Source organism: Seriola lalandi, unplaced genomic scaffold, assembly GCF_002814215.2.
Source record: "Seriola lalandi dorsalis isolate HSWRI2012SDOR001 ecotype SW California unplaced genomic scaffold, Sedor1 jcf7180002054875, whole genome shotgun sequence".
NCBI lineage: Eukaryota > Metazoa > Chordata > Actinopteri > Carangiformes > Carangidae > Seriola > Seriola lalandi.
In genome coordinates, this window is record NW_019525428.1 from 708,271 (window position 1) to 732,046 (window position 23,776).

At 37.9% G+C, this 23,776-nt stretch overlaps 3 protein-coding genes across 3 annotated transcripts in view; 2 read left to right on the top strand and 1 right to left on the bottom strand.

Annotated features, from left to right (window-relative positions):
* The first annotated feature begins 8,755 nt into the window (after nt 1–8,755).
* Nucleotides 8,756–13,964, top strand: bco2b (beta-carotene oxygenase 2b). Its single transcript, XM_023428426.2, has 12 exons — nt 8,756–8,843; nt 8,967–9,165; nt 9,295–9,506; nt 9,628–9,743; nt 9,970–10,072; nt 10,183–10,311; nt 10,833–10,993; nt 11,110–11,277; nt 11,403–11,537; nt 12,586–12,768; nt 12,873–12,983; nt 13,317–13,964. The coding sequence occupies exons 1-12, from the start codon at nt 8,807–8,809 to the stop codon at nt 13,431–13,433; spliced, it is 1,671 nt and encodes a 556-aa protein (XP_023284194.1). The 5' UTR covers nt 8,756–8,806; the 3' UTR covers nt 13,434–13,964.
* Nucleotides 13,965–14,441: 477 nt separating this feature from the next.
* tex12 (testis expressed 12) lies at nt 14,442–16,593 on the bottom strand. The gene is made up of 4 exons (XM_087179887.1): nt 16,498–16,593; nt 16,092–16,197; nt 15,477–15,528; nt 14,442–14,880 (listed from the first exon to the last, which is right to left on the bottom strand). Exons 1-4 carry the CDS (start codon nt 16,591–16,593, stop codon nt 14,736–14,738), a joined length of 399 nt encoding a protein of 132 aa, XP_087036013.1. The 3' UTR covers nt 14,442–14,735.
* A 6,662-nt stretch (nt 16,594–23,255) lies between these two features.
* The window catches only part of sorl1 (sortilin-related receptor, L(DLR class) A repeats containing), a 74,284-nt gene continuing 73,763 nt past the window's right edge, over nt 23,256–23,776 (top strand). The window contains exon 1 of the mRNA XM_023428486.2: nt 23,256–23,589. Coding sequence (XP_023284254.2) covers nt 23,269–23,589 — 321 coding nt within the window. The 5' untranslated portion in view covers nt 23,256–23,268. The remainder of the gene's footprint in view (nt 23,590–23,776) is intronic.

A 23,776-nucleotide genomic window follows, 5' to 3' on the forward strand; every position in this document is an offset into this window, starting at 1 on the left:
GCCCGATTGACGACGCTGCATCTTCGAGGTGGATCCTCGGAGGAGCCTGTTGTCTCATTGAGGCATAACGGTCCGAGCTGGAGGGGAAGCTCAGGATGCTCGGCCTGACTGTTGCCATGGTGATCCAGAGGATCTCCTGGGAGGAGTGGAGTCTCCACTGTTGGAGGAGGACACATGGGGCGGAGGAGACGCTCCTCCTCATCCAGGATCTCCACGTGACCTTGGACGTCTCTTACCTGGATTCTCTCCACATCCAGGACACCTGGAGGAAATGCCGATAAAAGGTGAAAAAATTCCCATGGTAAAAGGGAATTATTAGCTCTGTTGTACAATACCTTATGCAATTTATACTGCCAAGCACAGAAGCACCGACACTTTCAAAAAACAAGAGTCTCAAAAAGTTCGATCTTAGAAGCGATCGTCTATATGGGGATGTAGTGGTAAAGCTTTGTTGCAGATCAGCTTCTGTAAGGACATGTACATGTGTGTGTGTACATGTGTGTGTGTACATGTCTCTCTGTGGTTGTGGGGACAAATTTGTGTTTGAAACCATCAGTGAGGTTATTATGGCCAGTCATGACGGCTTCTAAAGGCTGTTTGAGGGACATCTGCAGTGACTGAGGTCAGTGTCAGGACGAGTCTCTACGACATGAATGAAACTTAAAGTAACGTCCTTTGTACAGATTGAAACGAGAGGAGTGAAGTTCAGGCAGCAAGAACATTAAACATTTCTCCAGAAGTTTTCTAGTTGTTTATTATTCTCTGACCTCAGTGTTCACAGATTCAGCTTCTTGCCTTTTACTTCTTTTCTACTGTTGTTGATGGATGACAGTAACAACATGTGACGAGCAGAATGTGTTCAGCTCCAGCACAGTCACCACCTTCACAGGTGAAAGTATCGACCAGTTTAACATGAAAACGGTTCAGTAGGAAACAGATGGAACCGACCCACCAGAACTGCAACCTGGAGCAGAACCAGACTCTTCATAGATGTGATGCTGTGACCTCAGAGACGGATGTGTTCACCTCACACTCTTTAGTGTGAACTGAACACTGACAGTTCAGATTGTGAAGCAGGTGTCAGTGTAGTACAGCTCATGTTCATTAGTTTTATTCACAACTTCATTGTTGTCATTGAAAAGGTTTTTTAATAAATAAACCTTCTGTGATTAAATTGTACTGAGTATGTTTCTTCATATTTACCATCTGCCTCATGATGAATCTAACAGTCACTTTGGTGAATTAGTGTTTTCATTGTTATTAAAATTGGTAAGTTCATAAGACAAATTAGAAAAGCACAAACTCTGGTATCTGTCTCTAGATCCTGTGTTGTCACTGTTGAAGGACGGACACATTTAAACATTTCTATCATGTTTGTTGTTGATTAAATCAACATAGAAAGTCTTTGATTAATTACAGATTCAGTAAAACTTCAATGTGTTGTGATTTCTATACTGCGCTGCTGCTACTGTTAAAATTCACACCAGACACGCTTCATAAAAACCATCAACACAGCAAAGCTTCATAAAAAACTTTATTTCACATTAAAACTACATTAATTTCAACAATTTACAATCAACTGGAGACGTGTACAAAAGAATGTGATGAATGGATGATTTAAATGTTTGCAATTTACAATCAACTAACTTCACAGCTCAGTGAGGACGGTGCATCAGTCCGACAGGTCGACTGGAAGCTGTTGCAGCCGTCCATAAGTGATGGAGGGAAGGTGCAGAAAGTCCAGGAGCCGTTATTCATCAGTCTTAGTGTTAGAAAATGTTTTACACTGTGGTTTTACAGTTTAACGTTAGCACACATGCTAACTTCAGCTACAATAACATTACAAGTTACTGAAAAAAAGTTTGCTACATTTGCATCCAGAATTACAAAGTTTGAATGTAGAAGTCACATAAATGTAAAACTAATAAGATTTACCCTGAAATTACAGAGAAAATCTTTAAAATGTTAGTATGGACATTAACCTTTATAATAATAAGATACACTTTCAATTACAGATAATTAGTCATTTTACATAGATTTGTATGTAATTTAAAAAAGCTGAAAAATACTGTGTAAATAATACAGTAATTTTTCTTTACAAAAATGGGAAATAAATATAATTCATTATTATTGGCATAATGCTTAAAATAGAAGTTTGGCTGTTAATTCACAGATAATTTCTGTAATTTTACAGACTTTCGTACTCACACCAGTCATTTAAATCATCCACCACTGGACCAGGGTCAAAGTCTTCATCACTGAGCAAAGACACAAATGACAGGATCATCCACAAACTTGATGATGTGTCAGGACGCACCCTCTGCGATTTTACACCTGAATTTGACAGGAAAATGACAATAGACAGAAAATACAAACCACTCGGCCATCAGGTCACGTCAAACGCTTTATTTCTCTAGTGGAAATACACATATCACTCAGAAATCAAGCTTCCTAACTGGATTTTTTGCAACTATCCTAAGGACTGGAGCCTTCCTGTTAGTAATAATCTCTACAACTGAAACACCAGTAAATCTTTCCCACTATCGCTGGCACTAATTGCTACACGTGGGACGATGGAGAATCTGCCTTCATGAATGGCTTCGATGGATCAGTCCTCTGGATTGGGTGTGGCATGACCAAGTACTGGATCAGCACATTTAGGAAACACAGACCTAAACCCTTAGCGTTTACATAAGATTGACATTGGACCAATGAAGGAAATATCACTTTATCACTAAAGTTCAGAGACAAGACATTCTTATAATAAAACATTGTAATCTCTAAAGGGTTGTCAAACAGTGGTTAAACTCTGTCTGACTTCAGTCATAAGAGATAAAAAACCATAAATCCACTCACTGAAAAGTCAAGAGGTCATATATAGTGTGGTGACTCGGCACTGGGTTGGGTTGCACAAATGTTTATGTTGCACATATGAACAGCTTATACTGTCAAGCCGTTATGAGGCTGCATCCTGCCGTAAAGCAGCTATGTGCAAGTGTGGTGTTTCGTCATTGTTGGACGGCAGCGACTACTCACGGTGTAAGAACACTTTTAGTGATTAGATGTAAACACAGTGGAGCATCTAACTGCTGCAAAGCCAAAACAGAGCTTTAAGGAGAATAAACATTGGTTCTTGATTTGTTAAGTGGCCAGAAACTGAACTCTGAATGAACGGTAATGTTGCTCCGTATCTGCTGGATCTGTAAATACTGTAAGGATTTTAATACCATTACAATACTTTTAATAGATAGAATAGAGAAATCGTATGTATGTATTTTTAACGAGGCTGTACTGAAGTTTCCAAGTGTCAGAGTAAGAGCTCATTGAGCTACTGTAACATGATTATCAGGGTAACAAAATAATTCACACTGACAGTTAGACATCCTTTTATTCTTTTACAACTCTGCAATAAAATACAAGGAGAGCGAACCAAGTATGTATTCTTCAATAATTACATCCAACATCCACAATATAAATGACATACGCTGTTGCCCATAAAGCTGGAATAAAATATGTTTTACCTCTTTCATGAAATGATTGTGACAATGTGATTTAATCGTGACAGATAAAGTGTTTATCTTCTCAAAACTTTAGTAGTCACTCTTCCAAAGTGATTACTGATGCATTTAAATAGGAATAAACAGAGGATTGTGTCTGAAAACAAAATGATTCCAAATTAATGTGCAACAGTGTAAATACACATGTATTAACATGTTTATCACAGAACTGCAGCAATAAACAATAACTAAACCAAACAGTACTCGTCCACGTTTTTCTTTAACCAGAAATAATGACATTATGTGTCTGCAAGCTACAGATCCGTTACGGAAACATGGCTCCAGCTTCCCTGGTGTCTGTGTGAGTAAACCTTTGTGAAGCACTTTGCCCAGAGCGCTCCTCGCCACAGAGCTGCTATTTCTGGGATGCAATGTACTGGGGCAACAGTGGCTGGCCTTTCCCTCTATTTCCTGCTTCGCTCGTCTGCGCCAATAACTGAACACTTTATATAAGAGGATGGATTAATTGTCTGTGAAGCAGCGTGTAATGACTCGTCAAAAAAACATTTTAATCTAATAATAATGATGGTGATGGTGTTCATTACATTATTTACATGGATTTGGTTGACCTCAACATTTTTAAACTTAAAGAAAGAAACAAGTTCAGAGATAAGCTGTAAGTAAGTGTTTCTCAGCACATTCAGTTTGAAATTAAATTCTGAATACTACATGAAAGACCCGAGTCTCAGCTTTAATTTAAGTAAGCTTACATTAATAAAGAAAGAACTGTATGGGAGATATTGTCCTTTTAACATATAGTGCCCTGAGTTTAGGGGTTCACAAGTAAGTGAACAAATACATATGAAGTCAAACAAAATATTTATTAATTATATCATTTATCAAAAAACACAATTAAATGTAAAAAAAAAAATAGAAAAATAATAAAATAAAAATAAAATAAGTTATATGTCCCTATATCAAAAGTGATGTTGCCATATATGTCACCTATATTAGTATCACATATATACATCCTCTGGATATATATGAAGATATAAGTGACATATGAAAGATATGAAGTGTACATATATGATAATATCTATATTATGAATTTTTATATGGTATAAGACCATATATGTTAATGATATTTATTTAATTTATATATGCAAGATTATTAAAACAACATACATATAAAATTCTATATATTGTAATGACACAAGCCATTAAAGAAGTTCACTGTAAGGACATGCAGAGTTACGGAGCCACAACTCACACTTTGTGACTCTTCCCAACTTCAAACTGTCAAAATGACAGGAAACAGAGACGAAGGACCCTTCTCTCACAAACAGACCGTGCTTTTATCATGACAGAGAGATACACAACGAGGCTGAGGGTCAAAGGTCAGCTCCAGTTTCTAACACTAAGACTCTGTCTAATGATATTTGATTGTTTCTTATAGAGGACAAGTAACACCAAAAGGACTGATTATCACTAAGGTGTGAATCCTGTGAATCCTGGCCTCTCTGTGCCATGCATGAACACACACACACACACACACACACACACACACACACACCAACCTCCCTTCCTCTGTCCGTCTTTAGATAAGAATCATAAACTACAACCCACAGTCCGACCCTGAGCAGTGACCAGCTGAACACTCTGCTCATGACTGGGTTGATGTCGAAATATAGTAATATTTAATCATCAAATCTCATTCGTAGACGCAGTATCATTAGCTGTATAGCCATAACATATTCTCTCCCACCATTGCCAACTCATCACACCGCTCATTTCATTATGGTTTTCATCTTTATGATTATTACATGTTGCATTTACTCTGCAGATCATAGTTTAGTTTATAAACTCCTTTATTTACACCCAGTTGTTGTCCTGTTGTCTTCTTTTGACGTAGAGACTGGAGATCCACTGAATCAAGAAGTCATGGCTTCTGATATGAGATTGATAAATTTATTAATGAAATAATTCACTGCTGTCCTCCCAGAGGACTGGTGCCCCAATTCAATGTATATTTTAATGACCCTATTGTATATAATATCCATATATATTGACAGGCTTTGGGAAGGATATGTATCTATGTAACATATAAGAATACGTACCTAAACATAAATATTTGTATGGGCTAGACATGTATGTCAATATATGACATTATTCCAATTTCTAACAGGTTTCATATATAATTTTTCCATATGTCCTTTTATATTATATTTACATATATGTCGTTTTTGGAAATTCAATAGATGCACATATATTACTGTACATACCCCAGGTCCATAAGTAATTTTGATTTAAGTCTTGTGCTTCAGTGTTTTCTAAACAAGTCGTGGACTCTGAAAAACCTTCTGTGACAATATTGTGCAGCAATATGGATCCTGGGTTATTATTAACCAACAAGGAGCTGATTGTTGGTGTTGGTGCTGTGGTTTCAGCTATTTTTTTTGCTGCATGTTTCCATCAGCTGTCATTCTTCAGCTCCAGTCGACAGACACAGGCTGCTCTTTGTTCCCCATCATGCTACAGTGGGTATTTTGAGGTAATGTCCTAAATGTATCATAGAAAAGAACAAAATAGCTTTTTTTGTTTTTGTTTTTGTTTTTTTATGTCTGTGAAGCACTTTGTAAACTTGTTTTTTGAAAAGTGCTGCACAAAAAAGTTCATTATAATCATTATTATTATTATTATTATTATATTCGTAAATCAAGTGTTAAAAAATAAAACTGCTGCTATGCACTTGAGGAAACACAACTTCCTCCTTCCATCTGTTTACCATGTGCAGAGATCTGACTAAAACACAAATATGTCTGTGAATGATCTTCCAGTTGTTCTTCTGATCCCTCTATATTACACATTTCCTCATCCTTATCAAACAAGCAGAAAAAAAAGCATTTACAAGGTTATTGAGGTGATTTTCAAGCAGTGACACACAACAGCTTCAAATATGCTTTACTAATTGCGTTCAATCTATATTCAGTGATGAGACTGCTGTTGGGCACAAGTTGTTCTTGTGGGAATTTCCTAGATGTAGGGACGGTAAAATGAATTCACTATTTATATTCAAGTTATAGGATCTGAAACTAGGCCAAGGCACAAACATGGGGAAGTTACACTGATGTTTCCTCATTCAGATACTTTACCTATCTTGAGAGGGAACTGAGGTTGCAATGATATGTACTGATTCAACGTTGGAAAGTTGACTTCATCAGTTCAGAAACAAGATTAAATAAAACTAATAAATGTTTTGCAAGGCGATAGTTCGACATCTTTTGGGAAAATGCTCACTTGCACAATTGTGGAGATTAAGGTGAGAAGACTGATACCATGAGAAGTAAAGCAGGTTCTGGCACAACTTCCCCTATCTACATACACAAGGTGGGTGGAGAGAAGAAAAAGTCTAAAGAGGTCAAAACTCCAGCAGCACTTTTGTAGACCTACATCAGGGTCATCACATAACATATTACAAGCTACAACTTAGCTTAGCATAAAGACCGGAAACAATGAAAAAGTTGGAGACTAATCTGATGGCATCTATTTTATCTATAATTGTCTATAATGTGAAAATGTGATTAATTCTAAAGGCCAAAACTCATCCTATAATGATATTTCCAGATGGGCACCATAAGCGTCCATTTTATTTAGCTGTATTTTTATGGTTGAAACTAATAAATAATCTTAAACTTGAAGGTGTTCTCCTGAACTTCTATCGACAAAGCAACTCATTTAGAGGATTGTGTGATGTCTCTTTCTCAGACTAGTGCGGACTAGAGAGACCAATACATAAGAACTGATGAAGCCGCTTGGATAAGAGGCGAAACGTCTTCCACAGACAAATACAAGTCCAGTTGCCTTCGATTTAATTCGAAAAAAGAGATAACAATGACCTGGACGAATGAGAACTTTCACAGACAGATTGTGTGATGTGAGTGTTTTTTAGCTCTCGATGAATCCTAGAAATTACTACCACTCTTATGTAGCTGTGCTAAAATTCATCCGCTATCAGTAGAGGAGTATAAAGTTCACATACATTATGTTGTATGTTATTTATTGTTGCTTTGAAATTATTCAGCCAAACTTGGTCCAAACCCCTTCAGATGAATTCAATAATGAGATTAACTGTCTGATTGTTGATGGTGTTTGCTGTGTGATACAGTGTCTGTGCTATTTCTCTTTTTCCTGAAGGTTAATGTTATATATTACTGTACTGCCGCACAATCACCTGCCCTTAGTTTCACCTATACTATACAATGTTCATTGGCGTTCATATAGATAACGCAAAGTGGGAGCTGATAAAGCTCTATGATGCATGTGCTTCCAGCTTGGAGGAGGTTCTGTCCTGTTAAGTAAAAAACATGAAGGGAAAATATTGAACATGAACTGGCTTGTAAACCCATTCTGATCCACTTTTCAACAGTTGGAGCTGTCAACTTGTCAAGACAGCCATATTGAATATATGAAGTAGTAAAGATTTCAGACCTACTTCACTTTTTTTCCCCAGTGAAAATGTATGAAATATCTTTTGATTGATCAAAGACACGATTCCCCCATGAACTCCTGACTCCTTAGTTGAGTAATAACCCTCTTGTCTATATGAGCAATTTAGATTCTGCAGGAATCTGACCTGCACTTCTGCAACCTTTGTGAGGAAACACAAAGAGCATCTCTCGTGCTGATCCACCTTTCACTGCCCCCAGTGCAACCATAAAACCCTTAGTACACCTCTCTGGGTGATATAGATAGATTAATTGTACTGAGCGACAAGCAGATATCAGGCACTGATTTCACTCGTGTTCCATATAAATTCAAAAGTACAAAGAAAAAAAAAATCCCCAAATGCTTCAATTATTCCAGAAATAGAAGTTTGCAAAAACAAAAACAGGCGGATGGTGCATGTGCTTCTTCCTCCCTCCCAACTACTCATCCAAGTTCATCTGTTTTCCCTCATCCCGACACATCTGCATGCACACTTTAAAAAAAAAAATGAAGTAATGACTTTGTGAAATAAAGAGCTGCTTTCAAAAACTGATGAATGCTGCCACGGTGATTTTGGTACTTGTCAGTAAGATCAAGTGATTATCAATGAATAAGTTACCATTATCTTGTGATCACAGAGTACTTCTGTTTTGTGAAGGCTTACATAAGAATGAAATCGCTGTGTGCTTGCCTAATTATCTGACTGTTTCAAGGGGGTGTGACAACCAGGAGGACAATATAAAGTCTTGGAGAAACAGCAGCACCACAGGACAAGTGTGCAGGCCTTCGACACTGCTACATACTCAAGAGATAAAGCTACAGCCATGGATACCATCACTCATCAACAGAACAATACAGCAGGTAAAGATCTGACCAGCTACGCACAATTCAACTTCACATCAGATATTCAATCAATTGATAATAACATCCTTTGTTTTGTGTGAAGAAAATCATGGAACATTTGCTAACTTTTTTTTTCTGTAGAACTGAAAAAATCCAAGTCCAGGAAGCACATCAACCACTTCACAGATGTGCACGGTCTGCCTTCCATTGAGAAGCTTGTGAGCTCGGTGGAGGACACCCCCGAGCCCATCAGCACCAACATCACCGGCAGAATCCCAGAATGGATCGACGGGAGCTTCTTGAGAAATGGGCCTGGGAAGTTCGAGATCGGAAACCATAAGTGAGTGCATTTGAGAACATTTGTGATTTGAAATGTTGGGCTTATTTGGATAAAAATTGTCTTGACTTGACTTGATACATCTGCTGCACAAAGATGACTCCTCTCTCCTCTTCCCTCCACTCTCATCAGGTTCAACCACTGGTTCGACGGTATGGCTCTCCTGCACCAGTTCAAAATATCGAATGGTCAGGTGACTTACAAAAGCCGCTTCCTGTCCAGTGACAGTTACCAAGCCAACAAGGAGCACAACCGCATTGCAGTGTGTGAGTTTGGGACCATCACCATGCCGGACCCCTGTAAAAACTTCTTCCAGCGCTTCCTGTCAAGATTTGAACTTCCGAGTGAGTCTCTTATCGTGACGAATCTTTTAACGCAGTTAATAAGAGACAGTTTACAGTTTACTTCCACATATTCAGAGGCATGAAAAGCTATTAACTTTGGCAACATCTCCCTCCTCTCTAGAGCCCACAGATAATGCCAATGTGAGCTTTGTGACCTACAAAGGTGATTATTATGTCAGCACGGAGACCAATGTCATGCACAAGGTGGACCCTGAGACACTGGAGACGACCAAAAAGGTAACACGATGTTGAATGTAGTTGTACAGCGTGAGTTTGTAGTTGATATTTCTTCAGAAGCATAGCTTCATAGCTTGTTTTATTGGTCTGCTGCTTTGCACAAGACCAGTAAGGTCTATAAATGAGCACAGTATCACTCAGCTGCTGGATCAGTCAAAGAAAGAGAAAATAAATTGTTAAACAAAGTCTAGATCTATCTTTGCACTCATGTATTTGTTCCTGTAAGGTGGACTGGAGCAAATTCATTGCTGTCAATGGAGCCACTGCGCACCCTCACACCGAGCCTGATGGAACAACGTACAACATGGGGAACTCCTACACCTCGAAAGGTATTTTAGAAGCATCAACTCCGTTTGTTCACACAGCTTCATGGGAACCTGAAGAGTAAGGGTCACTCTGATGACCTTTAGCAAGAAACTAACCGTATCTGTGCTGACAGGAGCGTACTACAACATCATCCGAGTGCCTTCCACCAAGAAAACAGCAGAAGAAACCCTGGAGGGAGTCACAGTGCTGTGCTCCATTCCCTCGGTGGACAAGACCAAACCCTCCTATTACCACAGCTTTGGTGAGTAAAAGGTTCTGGTGCTCAAACCAAAGCCCTCGCTGCTTTGACCCTTTAGCCTTGACTATACATCCATTCATATGAGCAAGATTCGCTGTTCATGTGTAAATTTACTAAGCTTATTAAGATGCCGGATAGATGTGACCGATTCACATTAATAAATTCAGTTTCAAATATTAAACATTTAGTCGTAACTGGTTGGCATAACAATCCCCGAATTTCACCTGTGAAATGTCAAGAAAATAGTGAATCTATTGCTATCGCAGCTCTCCGGAGGGCAAGGTGCCATCTTCAAATGTCTGATCAATAGTCCGCAACCTAATGATATTCAGTTTACTATGATATATGCAAAAGAGAAGCAGCAAGAGGAGCTGGAACCTGAGAAATTGAGGCATTTCTTCACTATTTTTGCTTGATAAAAGACTGAAATGATTACTCAATCAAAAGGTATTTTATATCTAATACCTCAACTCTCGTTCAGAACTTTGAATAGATACTAATATGATCTTCTCAATCCATCACAGCAATGTCTGAGAACTACGTGGTGTTCATTGAGCAGCCCATCAAAATGGACCTGTTGAAGATTGTGACAGGAAAGCTGAGAGGAAAGAGCATCAGCGACGGCTTTTTCTGGGACCCAAAACTCAACACGATCTTCCACTTGATCCACAAGCAGACTGGGAAGGTAAAGCTCTAACCCGGACCCCGAGTCCTCGTAAATACAGTCTGTTCACTAGGTTTGTAATGTATATAAAACAAACGTGGGTTGCTTTCATTCCCCTGTTCAATCTTGTGTTTCAGTTGAGCTCCATCAAGTATTTCGCCCAGCCACTGTCAACCTTCCACCAGATCAACGCTTACGAGGAAGACGGCTTCTTGATCTTAGATATGTGCGCTTCAGATGATGGACAGGCGATCGCTAACTACAACGTCCAGAACCTGCGCAAGTCCGGAGAAGCACTTGATGAGGTAAGCAAGTTAAAAGTCACTACCTGACAAGGTGTACCTTCCATGACTTTTCCTGATGCAGTAGGTGCTTTCTGTTCAGTCGAACGTTTGCTGGTTTGCTAAAAAGCTTCATATTTCCTCGTCAGGTGTATAACACCTTGTGTAGAGTGTTCCCCAGGCGTTTCGTTCTGCCTCTCAACGTGGACAACGATACACCCTATAACCAGAACCTGAACGGGCCCAACAGCACAGCCACTTCTGTGAGAATTTCCAAGAACAAGGTAAACTGCCAACATGATCTACAAGCATGCAACACACAGGAAACTGTGGAAGTCAGGTGTGTAGTAAAAAAAAAAGAAAATTGATGCCGGCTCTTGCTAATAGCACGGATGAACATTAAGTAACTTTGGCTGATAAAATAGTACCACTTACCACTTAGAGAAGGGATACGCAGTTTCTGACCTACGTACAGTCTAGACCTGCTCTTTATGAAAGGTTTCCTGAGATAACTTCTGCTATGATCAATTAAATTTGAAGCATTGGCCTTGTACAGACATGTTCATGCTTTCCACATCACCACATACTTTTGAATACATATACTGTGTTGTATAGTTCCTCACTTGTTTCATACTCATACTATTAATGAGTATGAAATTGCACATACACTACCTCACAGTATTTCACACAGGATTGTCTCTGTTTGCTGCTGTTTGGCACTAATTCATTAAATGCCATAATGATATAATTTAGAAACTATACACTTCTTCTTAAACTTGGGATGTTATTTTAATGATTTTTTTTTAAGGTTTAATTTAATTTTACCACAAAATGGATTTTGATGTCATGAAAATCAAACCCATTTTTGATACTATTTATGGTCAGCATTTTCTTTTTGTAATATACATTCTATGTATTTATATTCAACAATTATCTCTCCAGTATAAATGATTATTACAGAAGATTTGATTGCTGCCATCCCATGTCACATTCACTTTGCGTTCCTGCACGAGGGATTCACAGGAATCAGCATGATTTTATCTGACTGATACCAGCTTTGTGGTTCAGGGTTGTTATTAATTTATTGCTAACACAAACAGAAAGTTCTGCTGTTTCACATTTAGTGTTACACCAGTGATGTATCAGGTGGTTTTTATTGTGAAGCAGCCAATGGAAGTTTCTCACCACCACTTTGTCATCTAAAAGGAAGTATGTTTGTTGTATCATTACGCCTTTCTTGGTGTAAAACAAACTGTAGTTACTCTGACTGCCAGTTTTCCCCAGGTCTCATTACCTCACGTTGCTTTTTCTCTCATTTTTCTCTCGTTGCAGGTGTTCTGTACCCATGAGGACCTCCACAGAGAGGATCTTCATCAATACGGTGGTCTGGAGTTCCCTCAGATCAATTACGGCAAGTACAACACCCGCCCCTACCGCTACTTCTACGGCTGTGGCTTCAGACACCTCGTAGGAGACACGCTGATCAAGATGGACCTCCAGGGGAAACACATGAAGGTGAGTCCCGCAGATGTTTCCAGCTGTTACAGAACAGCAAAATCAATCAATCAATCAAATTTGAAGCCAAACTGTAAGACTCATGAGTCGCTATTTTCTCACAGGTGTGGGAACAACCCGGTCTTTATCCCTCTGAACCAGTCTTCGTACCCGCCCCTAATGCCACAGAGGAGGACGATGGTGTCGTCTTGTCTGTTGTCATCACTCCAAATAAGGTCGGTCGGGTTCAGTCAAAGATTTTGGACAAGGGGGATTGTTTGTCTGTACCTCAGGGAAAGGAAATCCACGGTCACACATCATTATTTTGTTAATTAATTTCCTCCCAGCTCTCTGTGCAGTGAGCTGGGAGGACAATGTAGGATTTGGGGAAACTATACTGTACCAGAACCAAGGAGAAATATTTCTATATTTACAGAAGCTCATTTTGAATACACTTGAATATATCAAGTGTGTAAAATTTAATTTTGAAATGCAAACAGCTGATAACTGGAATGTGGAAATCTTAAAACAGTGAGTAATTCTTTGCCTCTTGTCTTCACTATTTCCAGGACAAGAGCACATTCCTTCTGGTTTTAGATGCCAAGACGTTCGAGGAGCTGGGCCGGGCTGCGGTGCCTGTCAACATCCCCTACGGTTTCCACGGGACATTCAACGCCACAGCATAGACGTGTGAGGACGAACCCAACTGGGACCTCACATGAATAAACAGAGGTCGTGGCAGATGTTCTATAATGTAAATACTATCTTTTGTTTGTGTCTTCATACATGCAGTTTTAGAGGTCTCTCTGCACCGATATGAATGTATAGTTTTCTTGGATTGTTATCAAGAAAAAGAAAAATTTCCAGTGTGTTAGAAATATTGTTGTAAATAAGTTGCTTTTTTTCTATATTTTCAACCATTTAAACCATTGTTTTCAAGTGCATTTAGAGTTTAAGACAAAAAAAAAGAAATATAAAAATATTCAGAAATAAAAATACAAAAAAAAAAAAGTATTGTTTTTTTATATGCATTCCTGCTAGTCTATAAATACTATTTTGTAAGAACCAGAAACTGATGGGAGACTTGACCCACATGTTGGAGTGAGCTATGTTGATATAATGAATTAATAATGCATGGATTAAAGAAAATGTGCATTTCCTAATACATGAATAAAACCCTAAATATCCTCTGAATAAAAATCTCCACTTTAACATCATATGTGCATTAATCTCCTCCTTGTAATAATGTTTCCATTAGCTCAGTTCATGTAACACAAACACTTATCAAATGTTTGGCAGACACTGATATCATACTAAAATATTTACAGAACAAACCTTAACTTCACAGCATCATGAGCTTACGTCTTCTAGATATTTTTAAGTACTTCTTAATTTCAATTATTGAGGCTGAGGCAACCTGGAACGTGGCTCAATAGCACTCTCTGCTGGCCACCTACTGAAAATGAATATATTGAGAGCAGAGAACTCATGGAAACACTGAAGTGCAACAAAGGTTTCTCCAAAATTGTTTTAGTCATGGATCTCGGTCTGTGCAGCTTCTGTTCTTTCATAGTTGCCATTTGTGTTTTCTATTTGGTGTGTGCGTGTTAACCTTTTATATCAGTTACCAAATGATGGTGGCATAAAAATACTTTTACTTGATAGGCACTTTAATTATTAACAATTATGCATACACTGGTGAACACTGAACTTTAAGTATTCTTTAAAAAATAATGGCATTGAGTGTGTTGAGATTTGAGGAGGAATAAATACAATCCTATTCTAAATGAGTTCTTACTCAAACTCATAACTCAGCAAGTTTATAACAGTAAACATATATTAGTATATAGTATATAAAGCGTGGCACGTATTACTTAATATGACTAACACATGAACTGCAGAGAGCACGTGTACACAAAACTGTTGACAACAGAAAACAATTCCTGAGTAAAATGGACTGTGACATGTTTCATCATGTTGGCGACAGTTTAACCCAGAAGTTTATCAGAAATCAGAGCTAACGTTTGCTTCAGGTGCTTTTTCTTCTCTTTCAGGAAGGACTCCAGGTTTCGAGCTTCTGTCAAAATGCCCTCCAGCTCTTTCATCTGTGCCGTATCAGCTTCAGCTCTCTCACTGAAACAAACCATTAATACTGATAATACAGTTGTGCAAAAATGAAGATACAGTATAATAGCTAAAAAACCAAGCACATGCTTCTTCAATGAAAACTGTGTATTTTAGAAGAATAAGTGCTCACACCTGAAGACTATTGTTACTGAGCTGGTGGGTAGTTTTACTGATGAGAACGAGCGACTTAACTATGTGTAGAATTGCAATATTCATGTGTTCAAGTCTGCAAACCTGCAAACATTTTGTTTACTTTGTTGGCATTCATTTCAAAGTAGTCATCAGTAAGAAATGTGACTAATGAGGGGATCAGTGAAGTCATTAGAATTGAGTTCCTGAGTTTTCATCACAGTTTCCTCTCTTCAGCAAAAAGCCAAAATTTATTTACTGCATAGATTTTAAAATAGCCATTTGGTTTTGATTTATTAGTGATCTGATTTCTCCCCCTTTACTTGATGTCTAAATATGATGAACTAGCACCTAACCTCAACATTTTTGGGGAATATTTTTTCAAGTTTTTAAGCATAATTGATAATCAAAAGTAGATTAAGCAAGTATACAACTTAAAGTCACTTAAATGTAGTTGTTTAAATACGACCTACCTTACCACTGCAGCAAGTTTTGAAAGCAGCATGCTGACCTCTCTGCTGCCACCTGTGACAGAAAGCATATCATATTTCATTCAATGGTGAAAACATCCTAGCTCGACACTCAGAATGAATTCCCATTTTGTTTGACTACATTATTTGTCCATTATACTTTTTTTTTCAATATTCTACCAAAAACTAGGCGTGGCCACTGAGCAGCAGTTCAAAGGTGCAGAACCAGGACAAACCTGGACTGTGTGATTCTGAATATTTCAATCAGAGGAGCAAAGAAAAGCAAACATACATCAGCCACAATGTGTCTTGGTCATTTCACAGCATGTGTTTACAAGACGACCACATTCATGACACTTGCCACATATTCTGTTCTTGTTTCACACCTCTTGAGTTTATGGGTACCTTCGTTCTAACTTCCTGTGACCTGTTGCTCATGTGGCTAGCAGCCTGAAAGCAGCTTGTTTGTTGCTTCTCTCATTAGTTCAGGTGTAAATAAGACGTATGAAAAAGTATGCATAAACACAACCTAACAGTGTTATATTTCTCTGTAGGCTAGAATGTAATTCTCCATTGCAACAATAATTTGTGTAACTGGCAGTATGACGGTGCACATACCTGCAGCTGTAGCGTCAAATAAATCTCCTGACTTCAAAGTGGATGGTTTGCAAGGCGGTTTTTTCTTTTTAGGTGGAGATTTTTCTTTTGCAGGTGTTTGTTCAATCTATTTCAATGGGGGAAAAGACTGGCTGTACTAAAAAATGATTTATATCTACCTATCTGAAGTCAAAATCTCAATAATAAAAATGCATTTCCAACACAAACACTACTTTGACCATTTATTGTTTTGTTGGACTTTGGTTTTCTTTTTACTTTAAAAAAAACATGATCATTGTCATCTTACTGAAAGAAAAATAACATTTGGATGTATGTGGATTACAAAGTGTAATATTTTTTCACATATATACTTTACTAGACTTTTCCACAGGACATCAGGGGGCTATTAGCAGCTACTACTACTTACCTCTTGGGATGTTGTCTGTACAGGGCTTTGGTTGTTCACTGCCCTCTTGTTTACTTCTGTTTGAATCAGGTTTCCTGCCATTGTTGCTTCTTTCATCATGAAGTAATGTTACTGCAAATATAATTACACCAATTAGTTTCTTTCATCTGATTGATACAGTATAGTTTGCACAAAAATAGGCCTATAAAGCATCACTTTAAACTGATGATTACCAAAACATTGGTTTGTTATAAACCATTAGCTTAGCTAGCAAGCAAAAGCCCAGCTGATGGTCAGGAATACACATTGTTGTTTTAAGTGTTGTTGTTTTTAACCTGAAAGTATTGACCTAGTTATTGATCATGTAGGCTGGTAATAACCTATGACTGTGAACTTAGCTACATTTAATAATAATGCCATCTTCTTGGTTACACAGCTAATAGAAATTAGCAGTGTAACAAAAAGGTGAAATTTGCACAGTGACTAACTTGATGCTGCTAATAACATTTCTGTCTTAGATAAGTAAAACCATCATGACTAGTTTGATTAACGCTAGTTAATAATATAACTACTTCACCCCACCCAGCCATTCAATTCAACATCACAGTGTTTATCCAACGAGTGCTACTGGGCTAACTAGCAAACACAAAGCTAAAGATTAAGTTAGCAGGTAAGCTAACCGCCAAATAACTGCCACTGTATTAAATAGCTAACGGTGGGGGTTTTAAATCGTTAGCTAACATCTACTTACAAGACACAGAAGTTAAATATGTCATATATTCATTCAGCTAACAGACGACAACACGGACTGTCTGTTAGTTCATTGTTAATATGAGAACAATCGATACAGTTTGGAGGTGGTTATCGATTTTTTCTTTTTAAAGTAAAATTCAAAATAACGCTCGTGCAGTTGCGCGTGTCTGTCACTTGCTGCATTCAGGGAAATCTCGTAAATTCAGGTGTTCAACATTCACTGTTGACAAGTGAATATCTCTGATGGATAAGATAAGAAAACACACTCATTTACTTTTTATAAAAATAATTAATGATGATCATACACATCATAGACCAAACTTTGCTTTTAGCTGTTAATGGAAGTAAATGAGAAAGTGGTTTCAGACTTTTAGACCCCACTATTTCTCTCTATATATACAGTATCTATCAATATATAGATGAATTATTTTCAGATATGTGATCAAATGTTTTCAAATATGTGATCTGTATGTATCTATATCACACATTAAATATTGTATCCCTTAATAATACAATACCATCTGTTAGGATACTTTATTTGTTTGTTGGTTGGGTTTATGAATTGAATTTCTTATTCCTGTGCCCCAGAACAGATTGGTGATTATTTGTGAACATGCTGCACTATCCTCTAAAGTTAGAAACCAAAGGGAGAACCTTAAAATGTGCAATGTCATCCTGGTTTGTTCTATAACAATGACTGGGGCTCTGAAGCTGTGAGGCCTGAAAATGTTTGTCTAATTTCTCACACCAAAGAGTGTTTTATATCTTAAACCTGATGTCCAATTTAAAATCTGGATGAGACCTTTTAGGACGTGCACTACACAGCTACTGTAGATTATTGGGTTAGTGAGGTAATGCATTTCTCACAGTGGCTCAAAGTAATTTCAGCTTTATAACTTCAGTAGCCTGACTGATGAAAACAAGCCTTTGGCGTTTTTAGAATATGACATTTGCAGGTTTATACTTACAGAGTCTGTTTATCTACTGTATTAGTTCATCACTTGCACTCATTAGCTCTTAATGTGGGGGGTTCAATTAAAAAGTGCACTCAACATTTTCATTAGTCACTTATGACATTTAATCGATATTTTAATGGATTACACAACTGTTGACACAGAACAAAGTCAGTGCCCTTGTGTTGTCTGTGGAGGATTTGGGGATTCTCTGATTTCTAGCTTTAAGACAAATAATACAGACTTAACTGTCCTTGGGCACAGGAATAACATGTGACATTTAAACCTTTTATTTAGTTAAAATTGCTTTCAAATGAATGAACTGTATGTTTATGAATGTTGTGAATATTATCTCTTAGTATTTTGAACTTCATGCACAGCTGCTGTTGGACTTAGGACTGGGGCAGCTTATGAATTTTGAACCTTCCTTTAAGGATTTTGTGTCACTTGCAGCTGGACTTCATGTTTGCTGGATCACTCTTTCCTTCCCTGTGCCCATGACACATGACATGAATAACAGCATTAGAAAAATAAACAGCCTATTATAAGACATATTAGGTTGAAATAATACAACCACGGTGGGGAACAAACACACACCTGTAACAGACAGCTGAGCAGGAAGCGGAGGGGAAGAAACCTTGTTAGCATTAGCAGCTAGCTTACTGGCATTGTTCATCAATGATTTCATTATAAGAAGGTAGCATTAGCATCTAGCATTAGCAGCTAGCTTGCTGACATTTTTAAGTTCATTCATTAATGAACAATTTCATTGTGTAGAAGAAGAGAGAAAAAAACAAAAACAAAATGTAAAGTGACTGAGAACTTTTAAATGCACTGTACGTCTAACTGATCTGTCACCAATCTCCAGTGTTCTCTCCTAACAGGTGCTTCCCACCAGGGAGTTTTTCTAGGAACGGGTGAAATTCACACACAAATATCAACATTAAGATTTGAAACATGTCTCTCTCTGGCTGCATCCAGGACATATGGAGACACATCAGCTGCATCAAGGACCCAGCAGGTGTGCAGCTGCACACAGAGACTGGTAGACTGACAAAGGGCGGGGTCAGCCTTCTGGTTTCCACCTTCACCACTTCATCCCAGGTGCATGAGTGTGTCTCATAGCTTGTGGTGAAGTATATTGTGTATTATCCTTTCATTCAAACATAAAATTCTGCTAGAGCAGGAGAAATAGCGAGTTGTCTTCCCTCCCAGACACCAGGAGAGGCAGCCCAGGTGACGGGTCAAGGCAGCGACGAGGAACAACACCTCCTGTCCTGGGAAGGAGAGACTCCAGAGGTGAGATCAAACATCTGTCTGAGATCTGTCTTCATTTATAACTTTTAATTTACATTGTTTGTATTATTCACCTGATGTCTCATGATGATCTCAGTCCAGTGTTCCCTCTCTTTCAGCTCTGTGTTTGGTCTCCACCGGCTCCTGAGGGAAATCTGTCTCTTTAGCTGCTAAATGCTCCACTATGTTCAACAGCTGTTCAACGCTGCCACACCCGCAGGCTGCTGGAAACCGATGTCCTTTGTTTGTTATTAATTATTGTTTACTTCTTTCAAATTATGTTTACCTTCAATGAATCTTAATTTATGATTTTATTTGACTTTAGTTGTTAGTAAGGCAAATGGTTGTAATTTAGAAGTTGTATCCTGCATTTAATTTTGTTCTTTGTTAACAGGATAAACAGCATCCTGGTGAATGTTTGAGATTCTTTTTTCTTTTTTTTGATGCATTAAGAGCTTAAGATGTTTTAGTTACCCTTTCTTTATTATTTGTGTGTTTCCTGAACAGAATATATGGTTAAATGGCTCTTGGATCCATGTGTTTAATGTGCACACCAGTCACCCCTGGTGACCTGAACGGTTTAATGAGGATGAAATGATGTGAATCTGATGCTGTGGCCTTCAGGCACCAGTTTTCAGCCCAGTTTAACAACTTTTTGTGTTGTTTTGTCTCAACACCTTACTACTACACTTTATCTTGGTTTCTTCATTCATTTATCAGCCGTCTGGTTTATTATACATCACTGTGACGTTTGGTGATAAGCAGCACACAGCTCTTGTGTGGCTCTATACATATATAGCCTTTAATGTTCACTCAAAGTAACACATTAAGTAACCTTACTCAAATCAATAAATTGATGAATAGCTACATACATGAATCGTTAGATATTATAGTAATTCCAGTGTTCGAAATTTAAACCCTATAACAGTTGTGAATTATGTTCATTTTTTAGACAGTCTGTTTATTTAGTTTAGCTCTCCTTAAATTGGCAGCTGCAGCCGGCACTTTGTCCAAAACGTGCAACCTTTACTTTGAAGACGATCCTGACTTCCTTGTTCAATTTTTATTGTACAAGTTGGATAGTGGAACAAACTGGAGGTTTGGTGCGCTGAATTGAATTGCACGTCTTCATTCAGTGGGACAATAACACACGTAAAGCTCTAACAGCATTAATGCAGCATCAGCTACTGAAGAAAGACGTCAACATACATTTACACTCAGCACAAATAGGTCAATGAAATTAGGCAAAACCCCTTAAACTTTTCATCATACAACGTGAACAACTGCAGAAGAATTATACTTCATGCACGGACTAATAATACAACTTAATAAAAAGACCACAACTTACGATGGCAAATAAACACAATGCATAGCTCAGTCTTAATATTCTGTACACCTTTACCTACCAACCAGCTGGGAAAGTGACAGATTAACAAATTAAGAGTTGTTTACTTTTTTACAAATGGAAAATATCTCTTTTAATGAGACTAAAATAAGATGGCTGTCATGGACATGCAGTGTGTCCCAACCCCACCATATAGTCTCAGTGGATAACATCAATGGGATTATACAAAGGACGATTACCACACTGTAAGTAAAGTGGAAGCAGCTTAAGTGGTGGGTTTAAACCGCAGATCAATTCTGCTACCCAGTGGCAGCAAAGTGGATTATTTCACTGTGTCAAATCAAACCATAAAGCAGCAACATAAACCAAAGAGTAAATTCACAACATCAGGATACACAGCATGTTCAGTTCTGATGAGAGGTGCAAACGTCTTCAACAACCTCAAGAAACTCCAATTACCTTTGTTCAGCCCCCGAGGGAAACCGTGACCTGGACGACTGAGAATCTTCACACACTCCTGGAACTAACTCATGTAAATAGACTGAAGTCATATATTATGTTATTAATTACACCTGTGCTTTTCCTGCTAGGACAGGCCAATATGTCTGCTGTGATAAGCATCTATACTTAGGACTCAGAGGTCAAGAAGGCCTTGCATGGCCACACCTCTCCAATATAGGCTATTTAATAATTAGGTATATTTGGTGAAAGGACTTGTAAAAAGAAAAAAAACACATTTCACACAGCTCGGATATGAAAATGTTTAAATTACAGTTAAATTTTCAAGACGTGCAATTATCTTAACTTGCAATTTGTTTATGAAAACTTGACCTCAAGGACCTGAAACTTTATTTGAGACTCTCACACTCTTGAAACTTTACTGGGGACCTAGGTTTGGGGCCATATAATGATATATACTGATATCATAGTTTTTAAACAGACGTAAATATCCATTTAATATCTCTGGGTATATTAGGCCATTGTGGGCAATGCAGCAAATCAATGGTCATTGATTGGAACAGTCAAAACCAGACATTTCTCCATAAAAAAAAATTCTTCCATAAGAAACAGAAACAGGATTAAGATTTAAAACAGGTGAGGAGCCTAATACTTGCACATTATTCATTTATTATCATTATTGTTGTTGTTATTAGTGAGTAAAATGCTTCTGCTTGTCCTTAATTTTACATAAATGTATCATTCTTACGTTTCTTTTCACAATAATGTCAATACATGAAATATGCACACACAATTTGTATATGCATATATTAACAATATCTATATGATGCATTTTTATATGGTATAACATGTTGCAACCATATATATTAACGAAATATATTCAATTTATATTGTAATTTACATACATAAACATACATATAAAAAATTCTAGAAGCCTACATATGTTTTTCTTATTGATTTCAAACATGCCCATCTCGCACATACATAATATATGTCTAAATACAAGCATACAGATACAATTTCTAACACGTTTCATATCAATTTTTAAATATATATTTTCATTTTAACCTCCTAGGACCTGGCGTCCACATATGTGGACCTCACATTTTGGGTTCTCTAGACCACAATACTAACTTTTTCTCAACAAGGGCCTGGTGACCACATATGAGCCATGTTCAGAAATTGAAATGAACAGTTTAGAACAGTAACAATGCAAAATGTTCTGAATGTTTTTTACTTTGTTACAGACATACGTCTTTCTGCAACTGTTAGCAGTACTTCAAATGAGCCATATTGCTCAAAGGGGCACAATTGTTCTTTCTCATTTTGTTTTTGCACTCAGGAAAATGCTGCTGTGTTCTGGCACCAAATAAATAGTTTTGCACATCATTACTCAATTGTCTCTTTATTGGTTTCTATCGAAATTTAAAACTAATGTCCTCATATGTGGACATCATTTTTCTCAGAAACTACATCATGTAAAAAGATAATTCTTTGTTGTTACACTCATCAGGTCCCAATCAGCCTAAATAGCAAAGAGAAATTAAAAATACACGGGTCTTAGGAGGTTAAATGTTCTTATATTTCATATATATGGAAAATCAATATACTGTATGAACACATATAACATTTACATTTGGGTAGGTTGAATATGGCTGTGTGACGTTTGTTTCTGTTTTCATGTGTTTTTTTAAATTTTATTTTTTATTATTGTTTTTTTTTATTCGTGCGTTTTTAATGGTGTGTTTCTCTTTTATTTTTGTCTTTCAATAAAAAACAATAAAAACTAAAAAAAAAATGCGTGGAACACCTTAGGCTTGCTAGCTGCCTTTTGTGTGTACCACTAAGCCGACAGATGCATGCTTTGTGGTGGGAATGCTAATCTTCCCGACATTCCCATGGTTCGTGAACGCAGCACCGGGGACATCGCCGCCTGTAGAAGGAGCTCTTCAGTCTTACCTAACCCAGAGCCAAACGTACACAAACATGGCGATAACACAAGCGGGCAGGATGCAGTCGTCTCTTCGGTGTTCGTTGTATTTATTAGTCCTCGGGGTCGCTGGAATAAATTCGTCGACCCTTCGTCTTCACCCGGAGCAGAGCTACGTGCTGCCTCAAAACAGAGGCTTTTTCACGATAGAAGCGAATGAGGATTTCCCAGACGGAGATGGAGGAGGCGCCGCGGCTCCAGCGCTGCATTTGGCCGACCGCGGTGCCTCCGAAGGCGGGTCAGACTCCGGCACCTACCCGCAGCATCGAAGCCGCCGGAGCACCGGAGAATCGACCATGCCGAAGGTGTACGGGCAGGTAATGTAGAGCATCCCCGGTGATCCTGTTCACTTACAGTCGGAACATTGTGCATCACCTCAGACTGGCCCTTAGCTGGCAAAGATGTCTTGCAAGAAAAATTACGCAAGCCCCACTGTTACTGTTGTTTTCTAAGTCACATCATTTCTTTGCACCTTTATTGCTGAAGTGGCTCCGGTTGTGTTCA

What these genes read in the sequence shown, in the direction of transcription:
- bco2b (XM_023428426.2), top strand. Translation starts at nt 8,807, where the DNA reads ATGGATACCATCACTCATCAACAGAACAATACAGCAG. An exon ending in TCAACAGAACAATACAGCAG is followed by an intron (nt 8,844 to 8,966) that starts GTAAAGATCTGA and finishes TTTTTTCTGTAG; the next exon opens with AACTGAAAAAATCCAAGTCC. An exon ending in CCGGAGAAGCACTTGATGAG is followed by an intron (nt 11,278 to 11,402) that starts GTAAGCAAGTTA and finishes TTTCCTCGTCAG; the next exon opens with GTGTATAACACCTTGTGTAG.
- tex12 (XM_087179887.1), bottom strand. Translation starts at nt 16,593, where the DNA reads ATGAAAGAAGCAACAATGGCAGGAAACCTGATTCAAACAGAAGTAAAC. An exon ending in TACAGACAACATCCCAAGAG is followed by an intron (nt 16,198 to 16,497) that starts GTAAGTAGTAGT and finishes CCATTGAAATAG; the next exon opens with ATTGAACAAACACCTGCAAA. An exon ending in ATTTGACGCTACAGCTGCAG is followed by an intron (nt 15,529 to 16,091) that starts GTATGTGCACCG and finishes TTTCTGTCACAG; the next exon opens with GTGGCAGCAGAGAGGTCAGC.